The sequence below is a fragment of the Antedon bifida genome, chromosome 4 (assembly GCF_963402885.1).
Source record: "Antedon bifida chromosome 4, ecAntBifi1.1, whole genome shotgun sequence".
Lineage (NCBI taxonomy): Eukaryota > Metazoa > Echinodermata > Crinoidea > Comatulida > Antedonidae > Antedon > Antedon bifida.
The window spans coordinates 3518276-3532870 of NC_136229.1; the positions used below are offsets into that span (position 1 = coordinate 3518276).

A 14595-nucleotide genomic window follows, 5' to 3' on the forward strand; every position below is an offset into this window, starting at 1 on the left:
TCCCGTGAGAGAAATTAATAATTTATTAAACAGCGCCCTCTCGTTGCATAATTTATTATTCCCTTTATTATTCATCATAAAGCACACATAAACACAGATCAGAGCGCTAGCATTTTTACTTGCTTTATCATCAACAGTTATTTGCTGTTATAAATCTGTGGCATGACAGTATTTTGATGATGATGTATAGTATCGGTTAAAACTTGAAATATAGCCACATCTTTATTAAAAAGCCAAGCCTTCGATTTTTCCTGCGAGAGGACGCAAAATTTAAGGTGAGTCACACAACAGGTAGAAGTACAGAGTTCCTTGATTTTCAATCAATAGTAGGTATACAAAATGTATAACTGATCGAATACCGTTGGCCAGTACTATACTAAAATTATTGATTTAAAAATCAGGTTGATTCCTAATTATCAATATTAATAGGGCTGTTTTTAGTAGTATTTGAATTAGTTTCATGGTGATGATCAGCAGTAAAGTCTGGCTCAAACATTTATAGGAGGATGGAAGATGTTGAAAAAAAGGGGTGTGGGGTTTAACTTTTTTGCTTGCCAGACGCATAACTCTTAACTCAGTGAGAGGGTATACCGCCCCTAGCCCCCCCCCCCCCCCCGGGCCCCCCTCCCCACACTTCCCCAACCCTCCGAGCCTATGCTGTATTACATAATTAAAATACTGTATGTTGCATAACATAATTATTTACCAATAAATTATTAAAAGAAAGTAATTGTATCCATTATTAAATATTATGTTTTACTTCCCTGTAGCGCCTCATACCTTTTCCACCTTGTGGTTATGAAGGGATGTGATCAAGTGCATCCAGGAAATCCAGACCAATCCTATATACTTCATCCGGATCTGTTATATCCGGATGAAGCCATTATATTAAGAATACTGTGTATCTTTAAAATTTGATTGATAGATTGTCAGAAACATGTATCTTAAGCTCTGTCTATACTACCAAACTAGTTTGAACAAATATGTGTGATGTGCCCAAATATGGTAGTGATGTAACACCCAAATATGGTAGTGATATGACATAATCATGTCCATATATGGGCACATCACATTTTTTTGTCACATAAAGTTTAATAAAATAGACAGAGCTTTACATTTCACAGGGATCATGTAATGTAATTTTGCTTTCTAAAAATATAATTTTGTTTCTGCAGTAACTGCAGAAGACATGATCCCTTGGTACTAATTGCCTGCACACTTAATTCAAGCAATTAACCTTGAGATAATTATGACAGGTCGTTAATTACAATAATTATTATTTGCTTGCAGACATGCTTATTGTGTTATTACAGCTGTGGGACAAATTCTGATATGTTTTTGACGCGTATTTCTTACTGACGGGTATCAAAACAATTTAAACGCATCAGAAATGGCAGATATTTCAAGTAGTAATTTATCAACTTATAAGCTGGTTGTCGTCGGGGACGGTGGTGTCGGTAAAAGTGCAATTACAATTCAGTTCTTCCAGAAAATGTTCGTAGAAGATTACGATCCAACGATTGAGGATTCGTACATGCAGCATGAGGAAGTGGATGGAGAGTGGTGCATGTTGGATGGTAAGTTGATTGTTTATGTTTTAAAACTAAAAGTAAAAATACTTATATGTACAAAATAAAAAAAAAAAAACCTGTAATTAAAGGTATATTGTCCCCCTAAACATTTTTTTTTTGCAATTTTTTTGTTGGCTATGCCATTTTAATGTCACATAATAGTTTAACCAAAATTTGGATCGAAAAAAAAATGTTACCTGAAAAAAACTGTAATTTAAAGCAAAAAAGTAATTTTTTGGTTGAATTTACCATTTATTTTGTCATTTTTTTTCTTAAAACTACGAAATAACCTATTCAAAGTCTGATTTAATTATTATTTTTCATGTTTTTTTCAAAAAAAAACTGAAAATACTATATTATGTACAAAATAAAAAAAAAACAACATGTAATTGTTTTAAACATCAATGAATTTGTAAATTGGTAACTCACTCACTCACATGTGTGCTACAAATTGTACTTGTTTGTTTGTTTGTATCTTAGTGGGTAGAAAATTACCAACCTCGGGGGAATTTTAGAAGTGTGATAGGCGAGTGATATTGCACTCTCACGCCTCAAAAGATAAGGCCTGTACCATACTGGCTAATTTTATGATTAGTAATTCGACATTCCATTAAAAAGAGCTTTTTTTCCCATCATGATGGGCTACCCTACTAAGACAGCAGGCGCGAATTTAGGCGGGGCTAAACATGTTTTTTTGAATATTTTGATTTTTCTGCAACCTGACAGATCGTTTTTTTATCATTTATGAAATATTTAGCCCCCTCTAATCTATAATGCTGGATCCGCCCTTGGAAAAGTATTAAAATTAAATTAAAATTTTCCTTCAAAAGTTTTAGATACTGCCGGACAGGAAGAATTTAGTGCAATGAGAGAGCAGTATATGAGGAGCGGTGGCGGTTTTCTTCTCGTTTACTCAGTCACAGATCGAGCAAGCTTTGAGAATATTGTTGGATTTCACAATCAGATTCTCAGAGTCAAAGACAGGTGATGACATAGTTTCATGCTTAATCAACCATGTTAATATTTTTATTAAAGGTGTGAAGTGGTCTAAATCTAAACTAGTGATTATGGATTGTTAGGGTAGTGGGAAATGGGGAGTGTTGAAGGGGAAGTGAGTGTAATAACCAAACTAGGTACAACACTCTGTAGAATTAACAGATGTCTAAATTCATTTGTCCCTTTTTCCATGTGCTTTCAAGACAAATACTGTTGAATCACCTTGTAGTTTATTTTGTATAGTGTATCTTTATTTTTACTTATATATATTTTGTATATCATTGTATTTTTATGTGATCGCTTGTACCTGTCATGAATTCCCGCAAGTACCAAATAAATCTGAATAATAGTTAATACATGTTATCAAGTTGCTGTTCTGGCACACCAATTTTCTTTTTTGTCATAATGAAGTATAAGAATAGATCGGTTGAGTTTTTTTAAATTTTGTTAAGCCTAGGCCTGCCCCGAGGCCTGCTAGAAGATCCTACCTGCAGCCATCTTTTTATGGCATTATGACCTCATCCGTCCCCTGACTTAATATTGGCTTTATTTATACAACTGACTTTGTCTTTACATTTTGAATCATTGAAGTGATCTGAACAACAGATAATAGCATGTGATGATTAGTTCACTTATTGGCGATCTTCAATACATTTGACCTAAATAAATTCAAATGATATGCAATTTTGAGAAAGATAAAACTAGAGCAGGAGTTATTTCCGTATTTTAAGTTTGTTGATCAGGTAAACCGTCATCATCACAAATATTTTTATAAAGCAAAAATAGAGCCATTGGGTTCTTTTCAAAATTATTCTACTGCAGTAAACTGCATTTTTACTGCAATATTATTTTATTTTGTTTCAAAGTAGAAGGCAGGTATAATTGTAAAAAAAAAACTTGCTAAATTGCAGGTTAGAGTCAAAATGTAGTTACTGCAGTAAATGCAGAAGAATAATGTAACGTTTTACAAAAAGTAAATTAGATTTCCCTATGTCGACCTCCCTTAAATATCATATTTAGTGTAAAATTTTATTAATATAATTATTTGAAATATTACCATTATGATTTATAGCTTGAGGTCAGATCCAACCGTTTGAATCAACCATCAAACCTGTATCCTTGCCCTTTCATTGGATAATTGCATATGAGTGTGCAATTTATTAGTTCTACTATATGGAAAATTGATATTCAATAGTGCGTATTATATAACGCCTAAATAAATTCCTGTCATTTGATTGGACGATTATTGGTCACATGGCATGCAATAGTATGCACTATGAAAAAAAAAATTGAAAAAAAAAACCTTTCATCATTCACCTCGTGCCATTATTTGTACCATTCCACTAACATGCATTATTTGTATATTATAGAACACCTTAATAAATTCCTGTCATTTGATTGGACGAATGTGGGTCACATGGCGTGCAATAGTACGCACCTATTGCATGTTCAGCTTTTTTACACAACTCATGAAATATTCTACCAATTCAACTCATAAAACTTTCCATTATTTGTATACTATTAACAAGGTAATGATTAAAAGTAGAATAAATCACTCTTTGTATTATACATATTCAATATTTGACATTTAGTATTACAGTAAAATGGTGACTATAGTAATCAGTAGCAAGAAATAAATCACAGAGGCTAATTAAAAAGCCGAAGAAGAAGCACTGTAATGAAGCAGCCCGTAAATCCATTAAGTCAATTAAACTAGTAGAACTGTTAATAATTCTAGGAAAGGATAATGTAGAATTAATGAGAATCAGGACTTTATTAAATATATCTTTTTGAGAATACAAATTAATATTATTTTTAATAATTACATACAGTATATAATAACAATGTTTATCAGTTATTATTTTTGTTAATAAAAAAATATTACAATTTAAAGCTCTGTCTACACTATCAAACTAGTTTGACAAAAAAAAGTGTGATGTGCCCAAATATGGTAGGGATATTCCCAAATATATGACATCATCATGCCCATATATGGGCACATCACATTTTGTTGTCACATAATATGATTACATGATAGTGTAGACAGAGCTTTAAATTAAAATATCCATAAAACAAGTGAGAAAATCTATTAAGGGACCATCTCTAAATGCACTGACAATTTTAATTAGCGTACAATACAAGCTTGAGTGATGACCTAACTAAATTCCTCTATGGGAAAAAAGTTAGTGTTATAAAAAATCACAGAAAGTAGGCCTACTACAGTAAAATCAAATTAAAATTTATGACATAAATTCAACTGTCCCCCAAAAATGTTTTTGTTGAATATGCCAATTTTATGTCACATAATAGTTATTCACTTTGACCAAAAACTAGATCGAAAAAAAATGTATTTACCTGAAAAAAATGTAATTTAAAGCAAAATAATATTTTTATAAGTGAAATAATTATTATTTTTTTGTTTTTTTTTTAGTGTGAATAACTTTATTAAAACTGCAAAATGGCCTATTTAAAGTCTGATTTTATTAATCTTCATTTTTCATTTTTTTTGGGGGAAAATACATCTTTAAATTTGAATGCACTATGACAACCAATTACTATCAATTCTGTTTTGCATTGCATTTCCTGGGCATCTTTTAATTGGAGAGGCTTACAGAATGTTAATTGATTTATGCATAACAATCTTTTCTAAATATAACACGGTTACTAGGCTATGATAAGCAACCATGCTGTGTTTTACCATAAATAAAGTACTTCACCCAGATACTTTGGTTGGAGTCATCTTCATATCAGCAGGCTTTGTATATTTACTGTGCTGATCATTGCCTGTAGTTATTCTCCTATTCACAGAATCAGACTTTATTATTTGTCTTATTTAATTAGTTTTCAATTTGGTTTGGTCATTGTAGAGACTGCTATCCTATGATTCTCGTTGCTAACAAAGTAGACCTTGTTCATCAACGCAAGGTCACTAAAGAAGAAGGCCAGAATGTGGCGATGCAATTTGGAGTAAGTACAAGACATTTCTTCCTCCCGCACCAACACATTTTTGCCACTACACAGCTTGCAAAGAGATTCCATACAATAGGTATCCATTTTAAATATGATTGTGTTTCCTTCACAGCTTCAGTACATCGAAACAAGTGCAAAGAATCCTCCTCAGAACATTGATACCGCATTTCACGAATTGGTACGCGTAATACGCCGCTCCCCAGAGGAAGGTAAACCGAGTAAAACAACTGGTTGTTTCCACGACTGCAACGTTCTTTGACATTACTGCCATTCTCAGAAATACATCATTAAGACAATATTGAGATTGTGTGTATAGTGTTGGCCTACAGTGGAATTGAATTCATTCACCAGCCTAGCAGTGGTGTAACGCAGAGGCCTGAGGCTCCTGGTTTAGGAACCCTAAGTGGCTCTCTAACGCTGGAGGCGTTATTTTTTTTTCATATTTTTTTCGACATATTTTAATGCCTGCTCTGCCAGTGAGCGCTCATAGCTGTTACACCACTGTAGCCTAGTCTGCCTTATGCTCGTGCTTTTAAAATGGTACAAAGGCAAAGAATCTTTTGTATTGCACTTGGCTCATTTTGCACATGTGCCGTGCCATAAATAATACGGTTTTTGTATGTCACTCTCAAAAAATATTGTGTACACTTAAAAGTAGCATTAATCCAAACTTTATATCGATGTCTACCAGATGTCTCAATGAAGACGGTTAATTGAACCAGTACCAGTTGACTACTAATCATGGAGTTAACATTATCCGTCAGAAGTGCTGTTACACAGATTAGGTACTTTGTAAATGTAAGTTTTAAGTCCTTATCCAAGAAGACTTGTTCTACCACCAGGACAATGGTCGAGGAGTGACTGGAACCCGTGCCGATTGTATGGTCTGCGGCAGCGCCCCTGCCTTAACCACTCGACTCGACTAACAAGTTTGCATAACAAGTTGACAAGCACCTAATGTGTAAATGTATACTATAGATGCAATTTAAAATAGGATATGAACATTACATCTTCGTAGATCTACGTGGATTTCTGAATAATATCTTGTATATAATACTACTACCAAAAGGTTCAGACAACTAAAGGCATCAAAGTAGGCAAAACAAACTGCAACACAAATAATGTTTATGAGTTGAATGGTGAGAATATTTCATGAGTTGAAAAATAGAGCAGTCAATTAAATATTCTCTCCATTCAACAAATACAAAACATTAATTATTTGTTTTATAACACACCTACTTTTATTCAATTTATCCATCGTAAATCATTGACGAATGCTAGGCCGGGAAGCTAGGCCATTAAAAAGGCAGTGTTCCAACTTTAGACAAGGACTAGAACAGTTATAGGTGGCACGCAAAGCAAGTTGATTTCCGAACGCGATCAGTCGACAACATCACATGGCCAAAAATTCTCAAAATGTTTACAGAAAGCTGAACGTGCTTAGAGCCGTTCATTATCACCATTAGATATCACTTTTCCATGAGATAGGGCTAATTCCAAATGACATGTGATGCCTAATTAAAGAATAAAATCAGGTGCGTTATGATATTCAATATTGACAAGATAATTAATATTTAATTCTTCCGGTATTCAATTGGTATCCGAAATTTTTAAAAAGATTATCAAAGTATATTACATGTAGATTAGAAAATAGTTTAGTTTTAAATTGTATAGTAACACAAAAGTTATATATTTTGTTAGCAAAAGTCTATATTTTGGTTTGTAAGCCTGGTTTTTTTAAGTTAATGAATATTAAATGAGGTAAAGTTGGACATTATGACACTTATTTCATACGATTAACCAATTCAACTTATAAATTGTTTTGCTGCATCACAGGCCACTGATAATCTCAAATAATTTTTTTGACAAAATTTAGTTTAGTGATCAGCCTTTGGATTGAAGAATGGGGTCAATTTAAGGTCAATGAATAAGTAATACTTATTTGGTTGTGCTGCCTTATGTATATATTATGGTATAAACAAAATGTTTTAATTTGTTTATGTAATTTTTTCTGTACAGTACCTATATCAGATACTGTCTTGCTATTAAATCATGGAGAAATCTCCATGCTATAATAAATTATTATTTGCAATCTCAAATGTGGCAGGATAGACACTGATGTGCTGTAAATTAATTATGGAATTATTAATAATTAATATATTCTCAGTATTCTTTCACACAAAAATATAATAAAAAATGTTTTTTTTTGTATAACAAGAGTTTTATTGTATTGAACAGCCTCTGAAATAATGACTCTTTTTTGTTATCTGTAAACTGGTCATAAATTATTCAAATATTTTATACCTGAAGACGGTTCACAAACTTTGGCAATATGACCGTGTAAGATCTACCTCCAATTAAAGCCCAGTTGCTATTTACAGAAATTCCTCAAATTTAGGTGCCCAAATACTGCATGATTCTATATACTTAGTTTGGGTACCAAAGTAAAGAAAATTACGTTAAAATGATTTGTACAACGGTCTTTATTTGTTGGTACACCTGTATTAAATATGCTAATTTAAATTATTCTAGCAATGGCACTTATTTGGAGGTACACCTGTGTTTTATATTTTAATATAAATTATTCTGGCAATAGTCCTTATTTGTAATTCTAATATAAACAACTGGTCCTAATTTGGAGGTACACCTGTGTTTTATATTTTAATATAAATTATTCTGGCAATAGTCCTTATTTGTAATTCTAATATAAACAACTGGTCCTAATTTGGAGGTACACCTGTGTTTTATATTTTAATATAAATTATTCTAGCAACGGTCCTTATTTGGAGGTACACCTGTACTGTAGAACAGATATTCATGATATTAACTGCATAGATTAGTTTAAAATAAATAATATTGTCCATTTAAAAGTGTCCATTGAGTTGTCCAAATGTATTATACTGGATCTCAGTATAGTATATATTGAACTAAGCAAGATTGAAAAAATTTTAAAAAATATTTGAAAAGGGCAAAAATTTAAATAATTCTATCGGACACAACCCACCACCATCTACAAAAAGTTGGATCTAATCGAGTAAAAATTAGGAATGTTAATCAGTGTAAAATAAAGGTAACTTGTTTGTTTGTTTTTCTAACAATTTTTCATTTTAAACTAACTTTTACCATGTACGTATTTAAAGTAATTTAAAAATTGGTTGGTGCCCTTTAAAAAAATTGTTTACTGCTGTGATAACGAAATTTCAACAAAAATGTAAAATGTTAAGAAATAAATTTAGTTAAAAAAAAAAAATTCTCACACACCTAAAAAAAAATGTTGGATGGGAACAATTTGTGTCTTATAACTCCGTCTTTGCCCCCTTTTTCAAATCAACTGTAGCATGGTATTCAATAAATTCTACCAGCTTTTCCAACGAACGCTCGCCCGTTTCAAACTTAACTGGCTTTTGTTTATCATTAGCTTTTGCGAAATAAAGTGTTGGGAATCCCATATGGGTGTAACTTAGAGATGGCACATCATTGGCCGTGGCATCCATCTTAGCTATAACTATATTTTTGTTATCCTTATATTTCTTGCCTAGTTTCTTGAAGATCGGTTCCAGTTTTTTGCAATGTCCGCACCAAGGAGCATACAATTCCAATAGGACGTCTTTAGATTTGTCCAAAACGATCTTTTCAAATGTTTTTCCGGTAACAATCGTAACTGGTCCGTTGTTCTTCTTTGGGGTTGGCTGTGATTTAACAACAGGATCAACTTTACCTGTACAGAGAATAGAATTTTGGAATGTCACCAAGTGATAACTAAACTAACAGAATATAAATTTATTTATTGTTTAAAAGTCTGTCTACACAATCAAACCATATGTGATAAAAAAATATGATGTGCCCATATATGGACATGATGATGTCATATCACAATATTTGTGCACAAATTTTTTTCAAAATAGTTTTATAGTGTAGATAGAGCTTTAAGCTACCCTTGTTTTGTAAAGTTTGCTAGTGTTGACCAGTTGAGAAACTTTTTCCAACTGCAGAAAACAAGTTTGCACAAATTTGCTAGTGTAGACCAGGCTTAAGAAAATCATTTTGATGATAAACTGTATGACAAGGTCTAAAGAGACCATTCATATGGTAGTAGCCACAACCAATCTATTGTAAATTAAGTAAATAAACACTGATTTACCTTTTTTCCAGTCATCAATAAATTCTCTCAACTCTTCTTCATCAAAATCCTCCTCTGGATCCATCCTAAACTTCTTTTTGTCATTTCCCCAGATACCGATGCTTATTTCTTCACCGCTGTCGTCCAGCTCAAGCTCTTTCAGTTGATCTTTGAACTCTTCCTCGTCCGCGATGGCAAAGGTCAAATCTTTGTAGTCCTTAGCAACGTCTAGTAACTTCTTACGCCAGATCTCAGTAGCTAGAATGTGTAAATTAATGTTTATTGTATAAACTCGAAAACACTTGAATACAAGTTCCATAAACACGTTTACACACCAAAGTTTCACTTACCAACTCTGTATTCAAAACTCCAGTCAACAGAATAATAAGCAACCAATAGAGGGCGGCCTGCATATCGCTTTTCTTGATTTGCCTTTGTCATCTGCCCAACCAACGGCAATTGGTGTTTTTCATAGAATTCTTCAAGATCATCGGAGTCTCCATCAGCCTAAGACAGTTGATAAAATTCAATTTTTTAATTTTAAGATCATAAAAAAACCTCCATGCAATATATTGTGAACTGGTGTATTTAGACTCATTTAGGAAACCCCCAAAAAACAGAAACTATCTTAAAACTGAAAGCATTTAAGGCCAGCCTAAAGCTCTGTCTACACCATCAAACTTTATGTGAGAAAAAAATGTGATGTGCCCATACAGGGTATATGGACATGATGATGTCATATCACTACCATATTTGGGCACATCACTACCATATTTGGGCACATCACTACCATATTTGGGCACCATTTATAGTTCACGAACTGCATAAAAGGAAAGTAACTTTCTTGTGGCCAGTATAAAGTATTCATTCTTACCTGTGTGAACACATATCTCTTCGGTTCATACTTGCTTTGGAATCGTTCTGGTACAAAGACAACAATGGAGCTAGGTTTTGCTTTGTAGTGGCTTATGACCGTCGCATCAAATGTGTGGGCAAAGCGGTAGTCATCGCGTAAACTATTACCTGAAATTAAAACAATTTTTTTTTTTTTTGATTTTATACGCATCAATAGCGAGCACAAACTCGCGAATTACAGGATGGATAAACTATTTTATAATTTATCATGCTTATAAACTAAACTCATTTGAGGCTTATGGAGTGGAGTTGAGAGAGTTGTGAGTTACATCCCTGGCACTGGGTCAGAATTGAACCCTGGACCTTGGGATTGGAAGGCAAGCATGTTAACCACCAAGTTACAGCTCCATTTAATATAAATATCATCTCAATTCTTGGTGAAAGCTCATAAGTGAGGATTATCGTTACTATTAATAAAGACACAGAACAACATACATATATTCTTTTTTCTTGTGTCTTAAGCTCTGTCCACACTATCAAACGTTATGTGACAACAAAATGTGATGTGCCAATATATGGACATGATGATGTCATAACTTATGAATATCACTACCATATTTGGGCACATCACACTTTTTGTCAAACTAGTTTGATAGTGTAGACAGAGCTTTAATCATTGTATGTGTATGTATAGCATCTGGGCCTCCTTGTGACTGACATTACTATACTACATACCTGTGTCAAGGTACATCTTGTATAGATCATCTTCTTCACTACTAAAAAAGCCAACAATACTGACATCATTCTGGTGCTCCAAGAACTTCTTCATGTCCTTCAATGTTGCTTTGTTCTTTGAACTATCGCCGGATTGTTTCTGCATATAATCGATTATTCCTGAAGAATGGAATATTGTTTAATCAGTATACAAATAATGAATGTTTATGAGTTGAATAGGGAGAATATTTCCATGAGTTGAAAGATTGACTGGCGAGTTAAATAGGACAGGCAATGATACATTCAGGTGTGTTGTGACTTATGCTGGACCAGTATAAATTATTAATTTTTCATTAAAAAAAACCGCCATTAATAGAACGATTAAATAGCACCATTGAATAGAATTGTTATCATACAATAGAACCGATATTAAACAGCATGTTCAAAACAGCAATGATACATTTAGGTGTGTTGTGACTGACTACTTTATATAGACATTGTATGCTGGATCAGTGGCTAATAAAATAGAGGGCGACATATTGATAACAGTAACTAACCTGGGCCATCTCGTGGTCCATTATATTCGTAATCTTTTCCATTCCTGAAGATTTTAAGCGTTGGGTAGCCAGTAACTCCAAATCTACCAGCGCTTTCTGTTGCTTCAGTAGCATCCACTTTAGCTAGTGGAATTGGGGGATCATAAGTTTTCAATAGCTGTGCTGCGTCTTCATATTCTGGGGCTAGCTTTTTGCAGTGACCACACCTGAAGTAAAGGAATATCATTATCAAATTTTGGACTTGACTTGTTTTATGATTAGTGTGCAATTAAAGTTTCTATAGGTTTGGTCAACCATGCAATAGTATTTTCTATCAATGATAGAGAATAATTAGTATGGTCGCTATCAGCACAGTTGACCCTATCGTCAAGGTCAACTACACATCTAAATGCTTTGTTTTCTATTGACAAGGTGACACATAATCCTTAATTCTGTTGTCTTATCAGCACAGGTGCATCATCATTAAAAAAAATGTCAATTATGAAAAAAAAAAAAAATGTGTATGTGCTATTGACTGCCAATAGCCTCCTCCCATCAACAAAAGAGACTGTGCACGCTAGGTTGCTACAGTATTTTATTTATTTGTGAAACTGAATACTTCCTATTTTAGTTTTGGATCTTGTTTTAATAAAGTTGAATAGATTCACAATCACAGTGTAATATATTATTTGAGAAATGTCTTATTAAGCTCTGTCTACACTATCAAACTAGATTGACAAAAAAAGTGTGATGTGTCCAAACATGGTAGTGATATGCCCAAATATGGTAGTGATATGACATCATCATGTTCATATATGGGAACATCATTTTTTTTTGTCGCATAAAGTTTAATAGTGTAGACAGAGCTTTAGCAAAACATACCAAGGTGCATAGAATTCAACAAGAATCAACTCTTCTTTGTTGACGACCTCATCAAATGTGGCATCTGTCAATGTGATGACTGCCTCTGGAGGTGGTGCCCAGCTAGGATCTGCTTGCTCCTTCATATAGCTCACAATACCTGAAAAATAAAATCATAAAAAGTGTTTTAAAAATTAAACAGGAACAGTCTTGTTTCTACTGATTGGTTTATCAAATATTTACAAAATAATCCACTAATCAACTTTAAATTAAATAATTGTGGTAAATGTATAGTTATTGATTATGTCTATATACATTTTACAGATGTCTAACTACGGGCCAGTGGTCTAAAGTTATTGGAAAAAGCCGACACAGTGCCTGAATGAAGTCTTCTCACATAAGGACTATAAACCGTAGGTCCAGTGTACACATCTAGCTCATGTACACTTTAAAGAACCTAGTACATCTTTCAAGATGAGTAGAGGGTTAACCTGGTGTACTAGCACACACACGGCCACTGATCATAACTAGGCATTCTGTGAGACCAGACTTTGACTGAATAGGTTACCCAGTAGAAATAACAAACAAATACCAAAATGGTACTCCTTACCAGCCTCTTCACGAGGGCCTTTGTAGTCGTAAGCCTTTCCATTGCGGAATATTTTAAGGGTAGGGTATCCCGATACATCATAGCGTCCTGCTGCGTCAGCATGAGCAGTTGCATCAAGCTTTGCAAGAGCTACTGGTGGATCATTCTCTTTCAAAGTTTTTGCAGCTTTCTTATATTCAGGCTCTAATCTTTTACAATGTCCACACCTGAAATTGAATACATTTACAAATTAGCATTTTGTGTACTACTGTAAATATACAATGTTATAAATATAAATAGCTTCTCTTACTGCCAGAGGTTTGTAATGTATTTTGTGTATATAAGTTCAACACAATTAAAATGAAGACCATGTCAGACACACCCACTTAACAGCTTAAGTTGATGGCAAATCTTATTAAGTTCAGTTATATGTATGAGAGTGAGTTGATTATTTAGTTGAGTATGGAGTACTGTACTAACAATAACATGCAAAAGCTAGGGAAAGGCGTGTGTGGTACAGTACCATTAATATGTATAGCGTTGGACGTGTGGCATCTGGTGTTTAGTGGGACCCCAAGAGATAGGTATAGAACTATTCGATCCACTTCATAATTTGTCCACTTACCAAGGGGCATAAAATTCTACTAAAATTATTTCTTTGTCCATAACAACAAAGTCAAAGTTCTCATTTGTAAGAACAATAACATCACCCTCCTCTTCCACTACAGGATCTCCACTATCTTCAGCCTCCTCTTCATTTCCAGTCTCGGTTTCAGCTAAATAACAAAAAAAATTCTATATTAAATATTGTTTTAATACTACTTGGTTATAAATAAAAATACAATATGATAACATTAACAACAGTTTCAAATTTATTTATCTTCACAAACCAGAGTGTCTGCTTCAAACTACAGGACTAATAAATAATTAAATCATGATGGTCTCCTCTTGTATGTTGTTTATGTAGGCAGGTGCACCTACATACAGGCGGTGCTCGGTGAAAGATTAATGAATCAAGTTACCGGTTGCATGCTGTCCATCCTCGGCCTAACCTACCCGTCCTACCTATCTATAGCCTATATACCATTCATCTTCAGTCTGTGTATCATGATGCATGCAGGGGAGCTGCATGTCTAGGATAGCTAGGCCTACTACTACTAGGCTAAGCTACTGAAATTATAGCTATAAATACCTGGAGCATCCGTAGCTGCATCCTCGTCAGCTTTACAGAGTTGCCTACCAAATATTAGCAAGCCAAAGATAAGAAAAGTTAGGAACTTAGTCGAAAACATCCTCACGCTTCTACCTCACACCGGTTCCGTGGGCCTCCTTCAAATTAGTGACACGACAGTGTTATTGTCCCAGTGTGTGAAACCCACTCAC

General features: G+C 33.8%; 2 protein-coding genes across 3 annotated transcripts; one reads left to right on the plus strand and one right to left on the minus strand.

Annotated features, from left to right (window-relative positions):
- Positions 1 to 90: 90 nt before the first annotated feature.
- Positions 91 to 7918, plus strand: LOC144840745 (ras-related protein M-Ras-like). 2 transcript variants are annotated; one of them, XR_013611950.1, is made up of 6 exons: positions 91 to 275; positions 1291 to 1577; positions 2402 to 2555; positions 5435 to 5534; positions 5650 to 6339; positions 6481 to 7918. XR_013611950.1 is itself a non-coding variant. In XM_078696738.1 (5 exons), exons 2-5 carry the CDS (start codon positions 1391 to 1393, stop codon positions 5794 to 5796), a joined length of 588 nt encoding a protein of 195 aa, XP_078552864.1. In that variant the 5' UTR covers positions 91 to 275; positions 1291 to 1390; the 3' UTR covers positions 5797 to 7918. The 2 variants fall into 2 exon arrangements, 1 of the variants encoding a protein (XP_078552864.1); XM_078696738.1 differs by having other exon boundaries at positions 5650 to 7918.
- A 127-nt stretch (positions 7919 to 8045) lies between these two features.
- Positions 8046 to 14562, minus strand: LOC144840744 (protein disulfide-isomerase A4-like). The gene is made up of 11 exons (XM_078696737.1): positions 14405 to 14562; positions 13838 to 13988; positions 13234 to 13439; positions 12645 to 12783; positions 11784 to 11989; positions 11248 to 11406; positions 10532 to 10680; positions 10008 to 10164; positions 9679 to 9915; positions 8275 to 9255; positions 8046 to 8094 (listed from the first exon to the last, which is right to left on the minus strand). Exons 1-10 carry the CDS (start codon positions 14502 to 14504, stop codon positions 8834 to 8836), a joined length of 1926 nt encoding a protein of 641 aa, XP_078552863.1. The 5' UTR covers positions 14505 to 14562; the 3' UTR covers positions 8046 to 8094; positions 8275 to 8833.
- Between the last annotated feature and the right edge of the window lie 33 nt (positions 14563 to 14595).